At 31.6% G+C, this 21,636-nt stretch overlaps 1 protein-coding gene across 6 annotated transcripts in view; it reads right to left on the bottom strand.

Annotated features, from left to right (window-relative positions):
* Cntln (centlein) overlaps positions 1–21,636 on the bottom strand; it is a 306,285-nt gene that overhangs the window by 72,729 nt on the left and 211,920 nt on the right. For 4 of the 6 annotated variants that reach the window (XM_027950608.2, XM_071600659.1, XM_071600660.1 and 1 more), the window contains 4 exons: positions 18,112–18,635; positions 9,712–9,892; positions 8,524–8,617; positions 8,216–8,439 (listed from right to left, as the gene is read on the bottom strand). In XM_027950608.2, the coding sequence (XP_027806409.2) occupies positions 8,216–8,439; positions 8,524–8,617; positions 9,712–9,892; positions 18,112–18,635 (1,023 nt within the window). Of the gene's footprint in view, positions 1–8,215; positions 8,440–8,523; positions 8,618–9,711; positions 9,893–12,790; positions 13,863–18,111; positions 18,636–21,636 lie in introns of those variants that run through there. The other 2 variants (XM_027950607.2, XM_071600663.1) reach the window with 2 other exon arrangements.

The raw sequence follows: 21,636 nt of genomic DNA, 5'->3' as shown, positions 1-21,636 counted from the left end.
TTGATATTTGAGGAGATCTATGTTTACTCTGATTTGAATATTATATAATGTACACATGTATTGAAACAGCACATTTAAATATTTGTGATTTTCCTGTGTCAGTTTTTTAAAAATACACCACAGAACTTTCTGTTCTTATTGAGACCTACAGATTTTCTTGAATAAACACTACCTAGAAAGTGACAAGATTTGATTAGTTCTAGGGTTGCGTAGAGAAATTTTAAATAGTTTGATATGCACCAAATGGTCTCAACAATATGTTTTACAGTTTTATAGTTTTCATGTAAATACTTTTATTTAATCTTTATTCTTTTTAAAAATAAGGATTCCATGGCTTAGATTATAAATGAATACTACGAAAAATTTTATGACAACAAAATTATACATAATAGATGAAAACATATCTATTCCTAGAAACGGACCAGAAATGACTCAAGAATAAAGGAAAAAAAAGTCTAAATAGACATATAATAAGTGAAATCATTGAGTTGGTAATCAAATATGCTACAAAAAAAAGCCCAAGATGAGAAGGCTTATTTTGTGAATTCTACTATATGTTTCAGGTTAACACTGATTCTTCATAAACTGTTTCAAAAACAAGAAAGTAATACTTCCTTGCCCATTTTATAAGGCCTATTTTACCCTGATGCCAAATTCAGTTATAGATATTACAAAAATTAACACAGAATAACACTTATGAACATAAATGCAAAAATCCTCTACAAAATAAGAACAAAATTCAGCAACAGATGAAAAGGGATGTATATTATGATGTATAATGGGGTTTATAAAAGGAATACAATATTAGTTCAAAATATAAAAATCAAATAATAAAATATACCATTTTATTCAAATTTTTAAAAATCATAATCTTCTTAATAGGTATAAAAATGTGACCAAATGCAACACATTTTCATGATAAAAACAATAAACTATAAATACTCAACAAACTAGGAATAGACAGGTACTTCCTCAAGTGGATAACGGGCATCTACAAACAACCCATAGCTAACAACATACTAATGGCAAAAAACTGAATGCTACCACCTTAAGATAAGCCATAAGGATTTCTGTTTTTATCACTTGGACTTGTGCTAGAGATTTAGCCAGGAAAATTAGAAAAAGAAAAGAAATGTCTTCACACCAGAGAGGAAGTAAACTTATATATGTTTGCATATGACATATAAATAAAATAATGATGAATTTACAAAACAAAGACAAACTATTAAAATTAATAAATTCAGCAAAATTACAGGATAATGTACAAATATCAATTTTATACACTAACAGTGAGCAAACTGAAAGTGAAATTTAATTTACAAAAGAAAAAGAAAGAATAAAATACTAGGAATAAATTTAATATAAAAGTGTAAGAGTTGGACACTGAAAAATATTAAATTTGAAAAAAATTAAAAATTAAAGAAGACTGACATAAATGTAAAGATATTATACTATATTCATAGTTGGAAGAAATATTGTTAAGATAGAAATGTTTTTCAGACTGATATTCAAATTCAAGGCAATCCCTACCAAACCCCAACTGCTTTTTTACAAAAATTCACAAACTGAACCCCAAATTACATTGAATTGTGTCCAAAAATTCTTGCTTAAGAAAAGTAAACTGTATGAGTTATGTCCAAATTTCAAAGCTTATTATACAGTTATGGTTGCCATGAATGTGTAGTTCTGACATATAGACCAATGGAATAGAAGTCAGTCTTGAAATCAACCTGTACATTTCTGGTCAACAGTTTTTTTTTTTTTAATCAAGATTGCCAACACAATTCAATAAAGAAAGAATTATGTTTTTAACAAATTGTGAAGGGACAGCTGGTTATCCACATGTCAAAGAATGTATCTGGAGCATTATATTATACACAAAATTAACTTAAAATGAACCACAGACCTAAATATAAAAGATGAAACTATAAAATTCTGAAGAAAATACAAATATTCATGAACTTGGGTTAGGCAACAGATTCTAGATAGACATTTAAAGCACAAGCAATCAAAGAAAAAAAAACAAATTAGATTTCAACAAATTCTAATGTTCTGTGTATCGAACTTTACAAGAAAGTAAAAGATATAACTTAGAGAATGGGAGTAAATATTTGCAAACAGTATATCTGGAAAGGGTCCAGTATCAAAATATACAAAGAACTCTTACAAGCTGTCAATAAAATGGCAACCTGAATTGAAAAATAGGCCAAGTATATAAATAGACATCTGTTTAAAGATTTTATACAAATGTCCAATAAGCACTAAAAAGATGCTTGAAACAATTAGAGAAATGCAAATCAAAACCATAATGAGATACCATTTCAACCCACAAGGACAGCTGTAAACTAAAAGCAAATTACAGATGTTGATGAGGATATAGAGGAACAAGAACTCCTCTCATATATTGCTGAGTGCAAAATGGTATAGTTCCTTTAGAAAACAGTCTGGTAATTCCTTCAAAGGTTAAAACTAAACTTTCCACGTAATGCAAAAAATCCTACTCCTAGGGATATACCAAAGAGAAATGAAAATATACATCCACAGAAAAACTTCTACATGAATGTTTGTAGTGGCATTATTCTGAATAGTCAAAAAGTGGAAATAATCTAATAACCATCAATAGATTCATAGATAAACAGAGATGCATATATACAACAGAATATCATTCAGCCATAAAAAGGAATGAAATGCAGGCTACAGAATGAATGAATCTTGAAACCTAGCACTTAGTGAAAGAATTCAGTCACAAAAGAATAGATATTATATAATTCTCTTTATAAAAAATATCTAGAATATGCAAATTCACAGACAGTAGATTAGTGATTGCCAGGTGATCAGAATAGAGCAGAACAGAGGGCAAATGTTAATAGATAATGAGGTTTCTTTATAAGATGATGAAAATATTCTAGTATTGATAGCAATGCTTGCACAACTTTGAAAATACACTAAAAATTAATGAATTGTACTATTTTAAAAATGTAAAAGTTTTCAGTATGTGAATTATATTGATTTTAAAAAATTTATTAACTGGATGAAATTAAGAAATGAGAAACCACTTAAATTTGAATTCATATTATGATAACAGCTATACTCTCTGGCTCTAAACAAGTATTCATAAAATAAACTTGCATATAAAAATGCAGTAAAGTATGATTGTTTTGTGAAATAATGAGAAATGAAAGTGTAATGGAGAATTATTTTAAGATCCTAAGTCCCATATATCTTACCATCAGTTTTATGAAATTTAGAAGTTTGAAAATATTCAAGAATTGATGAAGAGAATAGGAAACCCTTGTAAAGGGAGTAAGACTGGAAGAATCATTTAGAGAGTGATTTGCCAAGCAATTAAAATATAAAATGTCTAATACACATCCTCCAACAATCCTGCTTCTGTACTTTTACGTAAGAGAACTCTCATGGGGTTCAAGGAAACACATATAAAGATTGAATGTAGAGCCTCTGTAAAGGCAAAACCCTGGGAACAATTTAAATGTGTATGAACAGGTTAACTATTAAATATAATGTGATATTTAGCCAAATTTAGTTGGTTTTAAAACAAAATATTACAATAAATTAATGTAATAAAGCACTTCCCAATATGTGTAAAAATTAAAAATTATTTGTATGCATTGTGATCTATCTGTTGATGCAGCAAATTATGGTAATGCTGGCGTATCTTTGCTGATGTGTCACCAGTGATGCAATTTTTCCTAAGGAGCTGTCAATTGACTTGGTGTAGTGGCATTTCTGTATCCTCCTCCCTTCTACTAGTGATGGTCTAATTTTGGGGGCCAACAGAGGTGAGGCAAAGAACCTCACCCCCCCACTGGTGCATAGGCCTATCCACAATTATGGCTATATGCTGGACCGGTAGTCAGTGAGGGGTATGATCCAATTGCAGTGGTATCAATCTAAGACAGGAGGCTGACACCTAGAGGTCAGTTCATCCCATGACGGGTAAGAACCATATGTTGAATTGGACAAACCTAACAGGCACGGTCCCTAGCCACATTGCTTGTTGCTTAATTAAACAGAAGCGGGGAGATGCTAAGAGCCACAGCCAAGTAATACCATGCATGGCATTTTTGGTTGAAAGGTGACGCCAGCAAGCCATTGAGATGATATGATTATGTTAAGATTTGCATTCATATGGATATTGGACTCCTGCTGTCCACCTAGGCCTGCTACTGGACTCCTGGAGAGTTCCCATTGGTTGGGGAAGTGCGGTAGGAGGGAATTCCGGAGGAGGAACTTGCTCTTGGGATCTGGGAGAACAGTGGCGTGGGTCAATTGAAAATCTTCCCAGGCCCCAACGGAGCATTGGCGGCAGTTTCAAAAAATAAAGTTTGTTCCTGCTTGAGTGGCTCGTGATTTTGTGCCCAGCCAGACTGCGGCAGAAAATTAATACAAACTCTTCGTATTAAGTATTTCCAGAGAGGTTGGAAGAAGATAGTGTGGCAGGTGGTGGTTACTATGTTTTATATTTCTAAAATACACACTGGAAGTATATATTCCAAAATAGTAATAGTTTTCTTTTGGGGGATGGAATGAAATTAAGGATATTTCTTTTGTGTGTGTGTGTGTGTGTGTGTGTGTGTGTGTGTGTATGTGTGCGCGTGCGCGCGCTGGGTATTGAACCCAGGGACTTGTGCATGCTAGGCAAGCACTCTACCAAATAAGGATATTTCTTATGCATGGTTTAAAATTTTATGCATCTCTTTTCTAAAATCCACTACAGGAAAGTTAATATTTCATGTTTGAATGCCTAGTCTATCAAAATATTTTTATTTCCTAGGTTTTGTCTAAATTAGTAAGACCTAGGAAACATTAATAAATAAATCTGTAAAATTACACATTATATATGTGTAACATTTTCCTCATACTAAAAGGGGGCTAATATTTCTTATTTATGTATTCAAAACTCTGGCAACAACATAGAATATGAAATAAATACATAAGTTTTATAGTTATTTTGTCTTGGAAATAGCTTATCAAGGCCAATTATATCCTCAATGTATAGAACAAAGCTCAGAATAAAGCTATATAGTGCATGTCAATATAAGTTTAGATTATCATACAATGGCATTTAGAATACCTGCATTTGGGAATCACAAACTTGCCATTTATCTGCTTTACTCCTTAGCTCCTACTTGTAAAATATTATCTATCCATCATTCATATCTTTAGAGTAAGTAAAATGCTAAAAAATAAAAAGTAAAAACAAAACAAAACCTAGTGCATCAGCAAGCTTCACATTACTAAAATGGAATCTTAGGCAACTCACTTAAGAAAGTTTATTTAGTTCATGATTCAGGAGGCTCCAGTGCAAGACTGGATAGCTCCAAGTCTTTAGGTATCTAATTAGGGAACTGGATGGCAATGAGGACAGCATAGTGAAGCAAACCACTAACATTATGAGCTAAGAAACAGAAAATCTGAAAGATAAGATGCCAGCTCCCCTTTGCAGGCATTCTCTAATGTCTATACCTATGTAAGATTTGAGAGATTACTTTATCCGCAGGGAATTTTAAATTTAATTACCATGCTGGTTTTTTTTTTCCATATGTATAGAATATCAACTGAAATCTTACTTTAATTAGTCACTAATTACATTTGAGTTCCTAAATATGTTTGAAGTGACAAATTACTAAAGTATGATTTTCATCCTTTCCAGAAGCACTTCCTTTATTATTAGATGCCTTTTTACTTTCGAACATTTAAAAAAGCTGCACTGAAAAGGATAATTATATATAAACAATAAAATGTAAGCTACATGTATAATGGTAGCAAATGCATGACATTCATCTTGCAATAGATGAGACTGGAAATAGTTAAAATTTTAGTGATTTGTAGATAACTTCCCATGTAGGGTTCCAGGAGGAATGCATGTGAAAGCAACTCATTTGATCTTTTATGTCATATCCTCTCTAAAATGCATATGACCTATGTATTAACTTCAGTAATTCTTATACCACCTGATGAGTACTTTAAAGTAGTTGAAGCAAGGTGCGGTGATGCAGACCTGTAATTCCAATGCACTGGAGGCTGAGGCAGGAAGGTCACAAATTCAAAGAGAGCTTCTGCAAATTAGTGAGGCCCTACGCAACTCAGTGAGATCCTCTCTAAACAAAATTTTAAAAAAAAGGGGGCTGGGGATGTGACCCAGTGGTTAAGTGCCCCTGGGGTTAAATCCCTGGTACCTAAGTAAGTAAGTAAGTAAATAAATAAATAAATAATGTAGTCAAACTCTATGGTGTGGATTTCTTACTTGCAACTACCATGTATGTATGGTACCTACAAGAAATGAAATTAGAATTGTTGCCAAGAATGAAAACAATGTATTTCTTATACACTTTTAAGTTAAATCCTTAGTGTACTCTTTTGCCTTTTTTCTCCTTCAACCTCTCAATAAAAGAAATTCCTATTCCAAAGAGAACAAGGAAAATTGCTTTTGTAAAAATTCTGATCTGACAATCTCAGAACTTATTTTTACTAGTCATGTTCTACTATATTATTTAAGAAAAACTGAAGTATTTAAATGTTTTTGATGTACTGTCATATGTTGCTCAACAATAGAGATATATTCTGAAAACACATTGTTAGGTGATTTTGTCATTGTGTGAATATCACAATGTGTACTTACACAAACAACTAAGATGGTTATAATATCACTAGGAAATATAATTTTGGGGGACTACTGTTATAGATGTTTTTTATCATTGACCAAAATGTTATGTTATGCATGACTATAATGAAGTGGAGAAGTTAGGTTTGTTTTTCTTTCCTGGAATGGTCTGTTGAGTTTTGTTCCATCCTACTCTCACTGGAAATGACTTTTCATTAATCATGACATGATGGTCTGTGTCGTATTCTCAACTGTACATTAAAGACTAACTGGGCTTAAAAATTGTTTTTATTTCTTTTTTTAAACAATACTTTCATGTCACTAAGCTATTTACACACACACACACACACACAAACTTAGAAATACATATTTTTTCTACCATGGTGAGATAGGAAACAAAATATCATTTAACTAGGGAAGGAAGTAAGAAGGAAGGGTAGGAGAAAAAAAGAAGAAAGGAAGCAAAAGAAATGAAGAAAAATAAACTAAAGAGAGAAAGAAAAAAAAAAAAGAAAAAATCACCAGGTAAAATAAATATAGGTTCATCAAATCATTTTGGGAACTCTGTTTCCCAACACCATGTTTGTAGTACCAGTGACTGTCTCTAAATTTTTAACACAGAGCTCATTTATATCTGATGTCCCACTTGAGAATTTCCAAGGGCCAAACCTGTGAAGTCCTCAAACTTTCAGTGTAATTTTAGAATACAGGTAAAGTGTGGGTATAAGGCTACCCTGGAAATGAAGTCACAATGTAATTCTAATTAGTACTTCTAGTATAACAGTAGTCATTTATAATTAAAAAATGTGTAAGTATTGTTTGAATCAAAGCACTAGATATTAGAAAATTTAACTAGAATTTTAAATTATGTGATTGTTATTTAAAATTACTTTTTAATATGATGATATTTTCTGTGTAAAATAACAAATTTCCAACAAATCATTTCACATATAAGTAAGTATCTTTAAGAATGTAGAACCAAGAAACAGTCTTTTCTTTTTTACTTGCATAAAGGGTAATTTATGATAATTAGGATAAAGGTGTAATGTGCCTAAAAATTAAGCCGAAAAAAATTTCACCTGAGTAAAAGAAACACAGACAGGTTATTGGACACATTAAGATATATAATTACATTAAAACCTTCACATTTTATACTAGTATTTGCAAGAGTGACTGAAGAATATCCTAGTTTAATAATCTAATTTATAATCATAAATCAAAATTTTAGGCATGAGTAAAAGGGTAAGCTAAATGCATTTATGAATACTGCTTTTCAAAACTAAGTAATAACATAATAGAAAATATTTTAAAAAATTTAAAAGAAGGAAAAAGAACCTAAGCAGGAAAGAAATGTTAGTTAAGAGACTTAGTGATTTGGAGTTCCCTCCCTCTTGTAGTTAATCCCTTAATATGGACCTTACTAAAGAGGTCTAGTAATTATACTATAAATATAATAGTAATGAACTACTCTAGATTACTACCTGTTTTTTTTAACTCAGACACATGCCTAACACTAATATGAATAACATGTAAAACAAAATACCATTTTTGTAATCATCTGTTATAGTTCAACCTTAAAGTTCTCTTTACCTTTATTGTTTGTTTGCTTGTTTGAAATCGCTGATCAGATATCCGCTGTTGATGGAGGAGCTTTTCATTAACTTCTTTATATTCTTTAACAGACAATTCTGCTGTTTTTTTGGCATTCTGAAGTACACTGTTTTGTTGTTGCAAAGATATAATTCGTTCTCGTAATAAAATAATGTTGGTACTTGATTTCTGGGCAGTTACATTTTTGTACTTTTCTCTGTTAACTATTAAAAATAATGTTGTTGATAATACTTTAAAATCGTATTAAATTTTAAAAGATATATTGTTAATTTCACATGTATTCTTACCTCTGGTAGGAACTACTGTATGTGAACTTTTTGGTATTTTACCATTCTTCTTCTGAAATGCTGGTTTTTTTGCATTATTATAATGAAAAATATCCTAAATTTGAAAGTTTCAGAAAAAAATGGGTTATTATTCAATAAATATGTCAAATGAACCAACATAATAAGTACTATGTCTCTTTACTTAAAAATACATATGAGTTCTGGACAATAAAATTCTATAATTCACATTTCAATTATGGAGTGCATGAATAAAATTATTTATTTTTAATAAATAAGATAAATTAGGAGTAAATTCCTTAACAAAAACCTAATTTTAACAGTAGAATGGATAAACTGTGGTATCTTTGAACAATGAAATACTATCCACAGCAATGAAAATGAACTAACAATGCAAAATACTGAAGGAAAGAAAGACAATTTAGATTTCATAAAGTTGAAAAACAGGAAATTAACCTCAACTTTAATAGAATTAAAATTATAAAGAAAAGAAGGGAAGTGATTAAGTATAGTTAATTATTTTAGGGATAGTGAGGGAATCTAATATTTTCTAAATACTTGCTATAATTTAGTCAATTTATTTTCTGACTACCAATAATATGCATAGATCTAATAAAAGTACTTAATACATTCTTACTATATGAATGATGTTATGAGTTATTTTCATTTATAAATTAATTAAGCTGCCCATAATGGCTGCAACTAAAGAAAATCCTCAATCAATTAATACATAGCAAACTGGTAATCTCTATAATCATCAGTCAATCAGCAGGTGTAACAGATTAAATGACCTTATAATTACAAAGGCTAATATAAAAGTAGACATTTCTTTACTTGGTATATATTTCACACAATCTAAAACAATAATGAGTTTATTACTATTTTTTTGGCTGAGATATAAATAAGTTACAAGTTATTTATAGTATTTACTTCCATTTTATGTATACAAGATATTAAAAAACTAGGAAATTGAAAATTATACAAAAGTGATTATATATAGTTATATATAACTATATAAATATTATAAATAGTTATAAAATTGAAAAAAGTAAAATTATACAAAAGTGAATAGTGTACTTCAAAGAAGACAAATTTTTAAGGATTCAAATTTAATCACTGGCAAAACTTATTGATGAAGCATAAGATCAAATTAAGAACAAATTGAATATTAAACAAAATTGTGTCATATACCTTTGGGGTCTTGCCATCTATATTTGAATTTGTTTGTACTAATTCCTTCCCTTGTGTTTGGATGTCTTCTGTTTGATCACTTTCTTTCTGGTCTCTTCCATCTTCTATAGGACTTATTTTCTGCGATGTTTCCACAATAATTGTTCCCAAATTTTGAGAGGTCTGTGTTTCAGAATCACTGCTTTTTAAAAATGGAGTAATATGGGAAGATAAAACCCAATATATGTTATATGTGCTTTGCTTCTTTTAAAAACAAATAATATTATAAATAGATTATAGATAAAGCTGTTTCATTTGGGCATTTACTGGTTCTTACTGTTTAACAGGAAAATTGGTTTAAATATGTTTTACAAAATTATAGGATCTCATCAAGAAAATAGATATTTAGCATTCTAACCAATATTAATTCAGGAAACACATCCTTTAGTATTTCCAGATTTAGAGAATGAGCCAAGCAAAAAGGTTTAATTGTTTAACTGGGGGGGTGGGGCAAGATCACTGGGGAATGAACCCAGGAGTGCTTTATCATTGAGTTACATTCCCAGCCCTTTAAAACAAATTTTTTGAGAACCTCCCTAAGTTGCTCAGGGTCTTGCTAAATTGCTGAAGGTCGTCTTGAACTTGCTATCCTCTTGCCTAAGCTTTCTGAGTTGCTGGGATTACAGGTGTGTGCCACCATGCCTGGCTGGTTTAGTTTTTCTAACAGAAATTTTTTATTTATCTGTGATAAAATGTTAATCTCTTAGGCTTTCACTTGTCAATTCCAATTTCATTCCCTATGGCTATTCATTATTCAATAAAATACTTGTCAAATACTAACTATGGGCCAGGTACTCTTTTAAGCATATGGGATAAAGCAGTAAGCAAATAAGCAGAAAACAAAAATCTCTTCCTTCATGTAACTTTTATCACAGTAAGGACTGGGGGAAACCAATAAGAGGAATAAATAAAATATTAGTATGCTAACAGTAATATGATAAAGAGGAAAAAATTAATCAAGGGAGATTAGAAGTTTTGACATTGAATGCAACATTTAAGTCTCTTTTACAAATAGATGATCTTTTAACTATTATGATATTGTTACTTGTTGTTTGAGACATCTTAAAGTAAAACATTACTAGTTTCTTCTAATGTTCCTAATTCAAATGCTTTAGAGATGCTTTACCATCATCATTTTTGAATGTGCTCCAGCCTAACCTTATGAAGCATTGTGTCCAGGATTTAATATTCTAAGTACTGTACACTATCAGAGGTACTTACAGAACTTCTGGTAGATGCAAATTCAAACTATGTTTAAGCTATTCTGACATGTACATTTCAAATAGACTCATACTAGATTTAACAAAATCTTCTAAAATATTTCTACAGAGTTACTTTCAAAATTATGTATTTCTCCATTTAGGTAGTGGAAGAATTGCATTTTCCAAGTAAACTACCCTGGAATGTTTTGTATAATTATATCTTCCTGTCTACTAAGATCTTTGGGGATCTCGATTCTATACTGCAAGGTATTTTCTTCTGCTTTCAATGTCATACTATTAGCAAACTTGATAAACATGCTTTGTTGCATTCAGATATACTGTATTTAGTTTAATCATGTTAAGAAGATACAGGTTAGTCTGCTAAGAATCTGCATTAAGTACCCATGCTGGGACCAAGAAATCACTGATGCTTTCATGAAACATTCACACATTGACCTTTTATTATGTCCTAGCACTTTATGTAGGATTTATTGCCAAAACTATCAAGAATATAATTCTCCTTCTTCCTGTTTTTGAATATTAGAACCATACTTATCTGACTTCCGTACTCTTTAACCATTTGGGTTCCCCTTTTAAAAACTCAACAGAAATTGGTCAACTGTACAAGTTATTTCAATATGCTGAAATTAAGTATGTCTGGATTAGAACAGAAGAATCCATATGCTTAGGCATTCTATTATTATTGTTGATCTCTTTTGTATTATATTCTCTTTTTCTTTTTATCCAAATTTAGCAGAAATTCAAAATATTTAACAATAGACACTTTTAAGAAACTTTAAAAGCTAAATGAAAAGACCCTTGGTGGAGGGTGAGCTGGAGATGTGGGCATAATGCTTCTCTTTCTGTATAAATTTTCACTTATTCATTTTCAAAAAAAATATTTACTGAATGACTACAATCTTTCATGCATGTGAAACATACTGATGAACAAATTCTATAATTTGTCACAGAGGAAACAATAAATACAATAAATTTGAAATATCATAGAGCACATTATAAGATAATAAAGGTGGCTGGGAAAAAATGAGCAAGTAAGAGGAATAAATCCAGAGTACAGGAGGTAAAAATGTGACAAGGTTGCAATTTGAAATGAATTGGCCACTAGTAACATTGTAGGAAAGACTTAAGAGTAGTTAATTGTGTAGATATTTAGAGAAATGAATTCCACACGGAAGATACATCAAACTAAAATCACTGATGTGGAAGTTTCTGCTTGCAAAATATAACAAGAAGTATAGTGTGGGTAGAACACACTAAACATGGATTAAAGACAAGGTTGAAAGTGGGGAAACCGGAAACTTTCTGAAGTAAGCCAGGCAGATGATAATGCAGCTATACAAATAATAAGAAGTGGATGGATTCTGGATTTTTAGAAAAGGAATTAATGTGAGGAATGAGAGAAAGACTGGAATCAGGGATGATTCCAAGATTTTGATCAGAGTAACTAACTGTAGGATAGAATTACCACTAGTTAGGAAGAGAGAAATAGCATCTGAAATGGGTTAGGTGTGGTGGAGCTCAGGCATGCAGATTAAGGCTATTAGACACCCAAGTATGATGTTAAGCTGTTAAATTTACAAGTCTAAAATTCAGAAATGAGATCTAATCTAGACACATACATTTTGGGGAAACTAGCATAAAAATGAAAATTAAATATATATATATATATATATATATATATATATATATATATATATATATATATATAAGGATAGTATGAATAGAGACTATGAGATCACAAAGGAGTACAGAAAAAAACAAAGAATATATTCAATATATTTCAAGGACTTCAGTCCTTGAAAACAGATGGGAGGCAGGAATGAATGAATGAAACAGTGGTTAAACCTCAAGGAGAAGAACATAAAGAGTATAGTATAGAGAAGAACAAGAGGAAGTAGAAATTAACTGTGTAAAATGCTCCTGATATGTCAAGTAAGGAAAGGACTGAGAATGGAACTCTGGATTTGCCAATGTGGTGGTGATCTTATAAAGAATTATTTTAGTTTGGCTGAGGGTTTATCATTTTTTCTTTCTTTTGGTTAGTTTAGCTAATGGTTTATCAATTTTTTTAATCCTTTCAAAAAAATCAACTCTTTGTTTAGATGATCTTTTTTTTTTTTATTCTCAATTTCATTGATTTTGACTCTGATCTTAATTAGTTCTTGTTTTCTACTGATTTGTGTTGGTTTGTTCTTCTATAGGGTCTTGAGATGTTTAGATTATTTATTTAGGATCTTTCTATTCTTTTAGTGTATGAACTCAATGATATGAACATTCTTCTTATAACTGCCTTCATATTCTCCCAGATATTTTGATATATTGTATCACTATTCTCATTTACTTCTAAGAATTTTTTTTATTTATCACCTGATTTCTTCTGCTATCCATTAATCATTCAAAAGTGTATTATTCTATCTCAAGGTATTAGAGTGGTTTTTGAAACTCAAAAGCTCTGCTTACAACATTCTGAACTTTTCTACACTGCATTTCTAAACTTTTCTAAATTCTTCCCACAAACCATTTCCAAAGGCTTCTGAACCATACAGTCAGGTTAGTCCCTCAGTGACCTCATTTCTCAGTACCAAAGTCTGTTTAAGTCAGCTTTGCATCACTGACAAAAATACATGAACAAACAACATGAGAAGAGGGAAAGTTTGTTTGCCTGACAGTATCAGAAGTTTAGTCCACAGTTGGAATTGGAATTATCCTTTGCTCTAGGCCCAAGTTGAGGCAGTACATCATAGTGAAAGGTCTTGGTATATGCTGGGTGCTCCATTCGTGGCTGGCCAGGAGTAGTGAGATGTTGGAAGAGACCACAGGGAAGATGCAGCTTTCCAGATCATGCCCCAGTGACTTGCCTCTTCTAGACATGCTCCACTTGCCTATAGTCTGCCCATTCAAATTAGAATGGACTAATCAGGTTACAGCTTTCAGAGTCCAGTTATTTCAGCTCTGTATATTCCTGCATTATCACAGAGCTTTAGGGTCATATCTAAAATCCAAACCATAATAAATTTGATTTGTTTGCTATTAACATTACAATGAATAATTTTTTTATAATCCCCAACTCCCCTCCCATGCTCAGAAAACTTCTCAGTATATGTCTGTATTTTTATTCATGCATTCATTTCATTCATTCTCTTATTCCCAATGATGGACAAAGATGCTTAAACTCCTTCAACAAAATATATTTTCTTACATGGCAAAAATTGGCTGCCAACAATTATCAGTACAGTTCTTTTTAGTCCTATGTTTTAGTGATATTAATAGATTCATCAAATGAATGTTTTATGAACATCTCTTAGTAAACCTGTTTAGACCATAACAATTTTATTTCTCAAGCTGATTTTAATTCTATCCATGGTACTGGCATGGTACAATTATAGCATGGAGTTAATGTAGCCATTAGTTTTCTATTGCAAGAGTTGTTTTCCTTTCCTTCCCTCCCTTCTTATCCCCATTCTGTAACTGTCCCATTACTCTGATGTTCTTTTCCTTTGCTCAGCAGAAGCTTTTTAGTTTGATATAATTCTTTTTTTTCTATTTTTGCTTCTGTTTCATGTGTTTTAGTATGCTTCCCCACAAATCATTTTCCATTACAATGTTCTGAAGTACTTTCCCTGTTTTCTTCTAGTAGTTTCATAGATTAGGTCTTATATTTCAATAACTAAGCCACTTTGGGTTAATTTTTATAATTGCATGTGGATAGCCAATTTTTCCTGCATCCTTTATTGAAAAAAAAGCATGTTCTGAGCACTTTTGTTGAAAATAAGTTTATGTTTTGATTAATATAGCTTTGTAGTATATTTAAGGATTTAAAGTCAGACACTTTAATGCCCTGATGCTTCCTGCTTCATCTTTAAGAGGGCGTTAGCTATTCTGATCTGTGTGTGTGTGTGTGTGTGTGTGTGTGTGTGGTATATTTCATATAAATTTTAGCCCCCCCCTAGTTTTGTTAAGAATATCATTAGTTTCTTGATAGAAATTGAATTAAATCTATGGATTGCTTTGGATAGTATGGACATTTAAAATATTTTAGTTGTAGGGATGAAAAAATAATTGTTTTCCTTCTACGCTTCATAACAAAAGACATATTAATAAGAGAAAAACAAACACTTTCATCAATGTGTATCACACATGTAACACAGAAATACCACAGTCACATGTGTATTACACCTGCAACATGGAAACAGCATGGGAGTAGCAAGGTGTGAGTAGCTCAAAGAGGTATCTTATAATTCCATCTTATCATTGCATCTTCAACAAAAAATAAATTTTTAGAGTAGTGACTTGACAAAAGAAAAGAACAAAGTCCCAAGAGGTAGCAAAACTGTGGGCAGGTAAGTATGTGAGAAATTAATGGTCAATATGTGCCAGTTGGTAAAGTTTGGTATGTAGATTTTCTGAAGCCATTCTCAGGCTGATTAGGATTAAAAGTCTCCCCAATGATTAATTTTTGTCCATCCTGGTAGAGAGGGGAGGTGGAATACCTACATAAATTTACGTCCTACTTAAAGACAGGTGAGGGCTGACAGCTTTTCTGTTATCTTCTCTGTTATTCTTTGTTGAAGAACAATAGAGAACTATAGAATGTACTTATATATACAGGTACATAAATATATATTTATGTATTAAATGTATACTATATATGTATATATGTGTATACATACACACACACATAAAATTTGTATAATAAATATGATTAACTTTCATTTTTCTCAGTAACCAAACAACTTTCTTATATTTTGGTCTACAAAAAATTAAAATAAATAAAATCTTCTGAAGTCCCTTGAGTTCCACTGTAGGATTTCTAATTGTCTGAGAATTCTTTGCAGCTGAATGATTCCTGAGAGTGTTCTGTCAGGCGGGAAATTTAACACTTAATCTAAATTCCAATATTTTAACAAATATACTGTGCTGCATCTCTAAAATATATGATTTTGTAAACATGTACTAATATGATGAAATTATAACTGAGTATATTTTTCATATATTATTACCACAAGCATGTTCACACATAAGTAAACTGCATTGTTACGTTATGGTGTAGCAGTACTACATGGCTAAAGTACAATTTGCAGCTAAAAGTATAATTTCCTTGAAGATACAAATAAATGATTAGTGGGTTTTAAGTTAGGTAGGATTTTATCTCCAATAGCTTTTGATAACATGGAAGAACATGAAAAGAGATATTAAGAAAATGGGAATATAGATTTGATCCTTGGCTTTAACTTCATAAATTTGGTTTTTTAAGTGTTTAAACCTAACTAAAGACAAAGAGTTTGACTTTATGAGCATTTAAAACAGGGGTTCCCAAACTAATCTTCACATTGGAATCAGATAGGACATTTCAAAATATGCCGAGGCCCATATCCCAACCCCAAAGTCATAATTAGTCTGGAGTGTAGAATAAACTTTGAAATTTTATGAGACCTCCAGGTGATTATAATATAAAACAATGTTGGGGCTCAGAAAATAATATCCCAAAGTATGGAAATTTGGCATCCTAAATACTAAAGGACATAGAAGACTGAGAAGCAGACTCAGAACAAAGTCTTTCCGAACTTCTCCTACCCTCCTATCTCTGACTCTTCATTCTCCCAATAAGTCACAGACCAGAATTATTCTTCCCTGAGGCAGTTGACAGAAACTAGAAACCCTTTTCCCCAAAGCAGACCATAAAGCTTAAAACATATTACTTTAACCTTCTCCACTTTAATAACTAAAGGTGGAGAAGCTAACAGCAAAGAAATTCTCTCACTTACCTTGTGTGTAGTAGATCATAAGACCCTCATTCCAAAAAGGGTCCTACCTTACACCAAGGAAGAAAGAATGCCAAGAAAAGAGGCTAAGAAGAATATGAATATACACATCTTGCCTTGTAACTCCCCTTTGGTTTATTATACTAGACTATAACCTTCAGTCTAATCACATCTCTATGTAACTATTTACTCTTCATCTAATCTAAGCATAAAAATGGAGTTTTACATGAGTCTTCGAGTCTTCAGTCTAAAGGCTACCTTATCATGTAAAACTGATTAAATAAACTATTATGTTTTTCTCTTTTTTAATATGTCTTTTATTATAGGAATGTCAGCCCTAACCCTTATTATAGATGAGGTATGGTATCATACCATTTTGCCTTTATACTAGTTTGGAAATATGTTTCAAAAATTTTTCAGTTGTCCATGATTAAGAAAACTATTCACAGTCTTTTCAAATCTAAACCAGAACCACTGCTGTAAATTTAAAAACGAAACAAAAACTATGAAAAATAAAGGGAAATATATGCCATTATGAAACAGGCATTTTTAAACTATAGCAAATTGGATAAATCGTTAGCAATTCTGGCAAAAGTGAACTTCCCTATTGCCTAGGTATAAAAAAGAGGTATTGTCTCATTGATCTGCCTTTGTGCTTCAAGTGTATATAAAAGTATAGCCAAGGATAAGAGAAATAAATAATATAGATTTTTAGTATTTTCCTATTGCTATTTACTAAGGGTTAAAAAATTTAAGGAGTAGGAATTTTTATAACTTTTAAGAAGTAATTTTTAAGGACCATTCAATTAAAGTTAGTACAATGACTTTGCATAATACATACATAAAATAATTAGTGAAGATGGTTCTTAATTTAAAGGATGTTAAACAGCTTGTAGACATCTGGTAACAAGCTGAAATGGGTCATTCAAAATTTATCTAACTAAATTAGGGGGGGGGAAATGTTTCTCCTCCCAGGTTGGCATGTCACAAGATAACTAAACTGACTTAGTAGGCTTGCCTGGGAATCCTTAGCTGTCAGTGGTGAATATGCAAAGGGCCAGCAAATTAAATCAACCTGCCAAACTGTCAATTTCAAGCCTCATGACTGCATGAAAATAGCATCACTGGAAGAAATCAAGCATTGCCTTCTTTTGGGTTTCCTGGCACCTATTCAAATACTCATGCAGTTGTGGCTAATTTTGCATGCAAATTTCAGTCAATAAGCTCAGAACAAGACCTCCCAAGATATTTCAAAGGATCTGACAGTATTTTTTCTGAATACCAAATCGACAGTAGTTGAAATTCAATCTCCATTTGCCAGTGCTTTACATATGCACGGTGTCCCCACCACAGAGCTAAGTTAATGAGAGCCTTACCTGCTTTCACTCACATCCTCCCAGCCGTCCTTGCTGAGGTTCTCAAACACATTGCTCATAACCTTGATGGAGTGATTGAGAACAGTGTGGTGACGACCCACAGAGCACTTTTTCTTGGCAGCTTTAAATTTAACCTTGGTCGTGGTTGTCTTACAATCATACTGTCCAGATCTCCCTTCTGTGGTGGCCATCTTTAATCCAGCTTTGTCTGCTGAATGGTGCAATTTCATCAGCCCTTCATTTTCTTTTCTCAATGCATTAGCTTCTGCCACTTGTTTCCTTAGGGAAGCGACTTCTCTCTGTAGCTCACTGATTTTTCCTTGAAGTTCAGTTTTGTCTTTTTCAACATCTTCACTTTTCTTTCGTAACTCTTCTAACTCTTTTTCTCTGGTCTCTACATCTTCTTGATGCTGTTTTAAGTGAGATTTCAGGAAATAATTTTCTTTCATTAATTTTTTATTCCCTTCTTTTAATTTTCTTGACCTTTTCTCAAAAGATTTTAGCCGATTTTCCAACTCAATGACCTAAACAAAAGAGTTTAATTTACCTTTTTAAATAAAAAAAACATAATTACTGTATTTTTATTCTCATTTCTAACTAATGAAAGAAAAATTACATTGAGCACAAGGATAAAATAAATCTAAGGTACTTAATTTCTAAATAATTCTAAGGTGGTATAGATGAATACATTCAAAAATGCAATAATACATCTGTTGAATATAGGACAGATGGTAAAAGAAGTTAACATTCTATACAAAGTGACACAGAACTAAGTATGCTAATAAACTGCAGAGTTTTCTAAGACCATAAACGCTTTGAGTATATATTTCACTCATTATGAAAAAAAATATTTTCAGAGTAAAACAATTTATACAGAGTATTAAAACAGATATATGAAGAAACTCTATTAGTAAATAACATGTATCATATGAAAAAGTGATGACTAAATACAAAGCAGCCTATCACAGCTGCTGTTTTTCCAAATCAGAAAAAAATGTAATTATAGTAGTTGTGGCCCAACTGTGGCCAGTGATACAAAAAAAAAAAAAATCACCAAAAAAGTCTAACAAGTTAAAATTATAGTGATTTCAAGGCTGCATGAATTAATTTTTCCATTTATTTAAATAAATATGATTCATGTTTTAAGACACGGCAATGGTAAATACACTTCCTGACCTTAAAGAATTTCAAAAACTACAATTTGCATACCTAAACCTAATAAAGGATATGATCTAAATGCCATAACTCTGAGCATCAAGGAAAAAATAATTAATTTTGATTTAAGAGTATATAAATTTCATGGAGAAGTTGACTTAGATTAAGATCTTGAAAAATAAATAACAAGCCCTACTACCATACTGCACTGCAAAATCACTGAACATTTTATGTCAAATTAAAAAAAAAAAAGTGGGGTATGACCATTATGTGAAGCTTTTAAAAAAATGGTACATCAAAATCATTTATTACTAAACTGTCTTTGGTACAGAATGCATAGAATACTTGGATATTTACATAAATGCAGTGGTGATTATGTGGGAAAACTTACCTATAAAGTATATTTTACTATTTGTAAAACAGTTTCATAAACATGATCTCTCCTTATCATCTTAAACACATGAGGTAAATAGAGCCATTGATTATCTTTCCAGAGTAGAAAACAGACAGCAAAGAGAGAATCTGAAAACTTTAATTACATATAGAGGTAAACATTTTCTACTTTGAACTGGAACTCACATTCAGAATTTTGTGCCCCTTTCCACTATCCTATAAGCATCTAAGAAGAGTTACTTAAATATATATGGAAAAGGAACAAACAATTAAGCCAGGAAAGAACTGAAGACAAGCAAGAAATCTAAATGATTAAAAAACTACACATACTCATATTTATTTTAAAAAAATCTGTGGAGATAATATTTTCCCTCTCTACACTGTGTGTGTGTGTGTGTGTGTGTGTGTGTGTGTGTGTCTGGGAGAAGCATTTTTGATAACTTTGATAGTTTGAATACTTGATCCCTCCAGAAATTATGTTAAAACCTAATTTGGAATAAGGGCAGGGCCCTCATAAGTGGGATTAGTGTCATTATAAGAGACCCTAGAGGGCTAACTTGCTTCTTCTATCATGTTAGGAAATAGCTAGAAAGCACCAACAGAAAGAATACACGGAATCTGTGGACACTTTAATCTTGGACTTCCAAGACTCCAGAACTGTGTGAATAAATTTCCATTGTTTTTAAATTACTCAGTTTATTGGTATTTAGTTATAGCAGCTTGAAGGGACTAAGACAACAATAAATGATGTGAATTAACAATATTCCAGAAACGTACAAGATAGCCAGGTGTGTTGGGACATGCCTGTAATTCCAGTTACTTGGGAGGCTAAAACAGAAGGATTGCAAGTTCAAGGCCATCCTTGACAATTTAGTGCAAACCTGTCTCAAAATAAAAATAAAAATGTTTAAAAAGGACTAGGGATGTAGCCCTGTGGTAGAGCATACCTAAGTCCACCCCCGAATAAAAAGGAATATATAAGATAAAACTTGTACATATTCTTAACATTTGCCAGTTTAGTGAACTCTATAATGGTGAATATATAAAATTGTTTTCCAAACACAAGTTTCAGGTCATCTTTGATTTATCCATCCTGTTATTCCCCCCTATTTTTATTGTGAGTTCAACTAGCTTCAAATAATTTGAACAGTCATTTATTGACTAGCTATCCTACTCTGGAGCATGGGGTATTTATCAACATAATAAGAAGAATCTCATCTAATTTTAATCCCTTCATTCCACAGTATGATATGGCCCTTATTAGACCTTTTCTTGACTGAGAGTAGTGGTTATACCAGACTATTACATATCTTTGTGTATATCTATGAGAGAGATTATGTTGTTCCTTCTCAATGCAATTACTCTATTGGAGAGCAGATTAGTGTGACAAAAAAAAAATAGTGTTCAAGAAAATATAAACTCTGGCTGAATCCTTGTTACTTCTTCCAAATCACTCTATCTTCAATTTTTATTCCCACTTTAATAAAATATGCTACAGACAAACAAAAATATTACCTTTATACTCTCTCCAACTTCCTTTAGTAGGGCTTTAAAGACTACACCAAACAATATACTTCCATAAATGCATTTTAAAATATTTTAGGATGTCCACGGTAGGGTACGTAGAATGAATTCTATTTTTAAAAACCACTATTTTGTACAAACAATCAGCTGCACTTAAAATACTGACTTTGGAAATGTTAGTATAAAAGTATAAATAAAAATCAGTGTGAATTAGAAGGAACAGAATTTTGAGTCAGGTCTGTATCTCATTTCCAGCTCTGGATGATTTAGCTGGTAAGATAATTAACCCATTTTACCTTTAGTTTCCTCATCTGAAAGATAGGACTAGTAATGTCTACTATGCAGGCTTATTATGAGTATTAAACATGATCATAACAAATTCTGGAAAACAACAAGTTTTCAACAATTATCATCATTATTGTTTCTATTATTATTATCTTAACAGCTGCCTAT

This window comes from Marmota flaviventris, chromosome 13 (genome assembly GCF_047511675.1).
Source record: "Marmota flaviventris isolate mMarFla1 chromosome 13, mMarFla1.hap1, whole genome shotgun sequence".
NCBI classification, from domain to species: domain Eukaryota; kingdom Metazoa; phylum Chordata; class Mammalia; order Rodentia; family Sciuridae; genus Marmota; species Marmota flaviventris.
The sequence above is the reverse complement of the archived record's forward strand: the minus strand, read 5'-3'. Positions and strand labels throughout refer to the sequence as shown.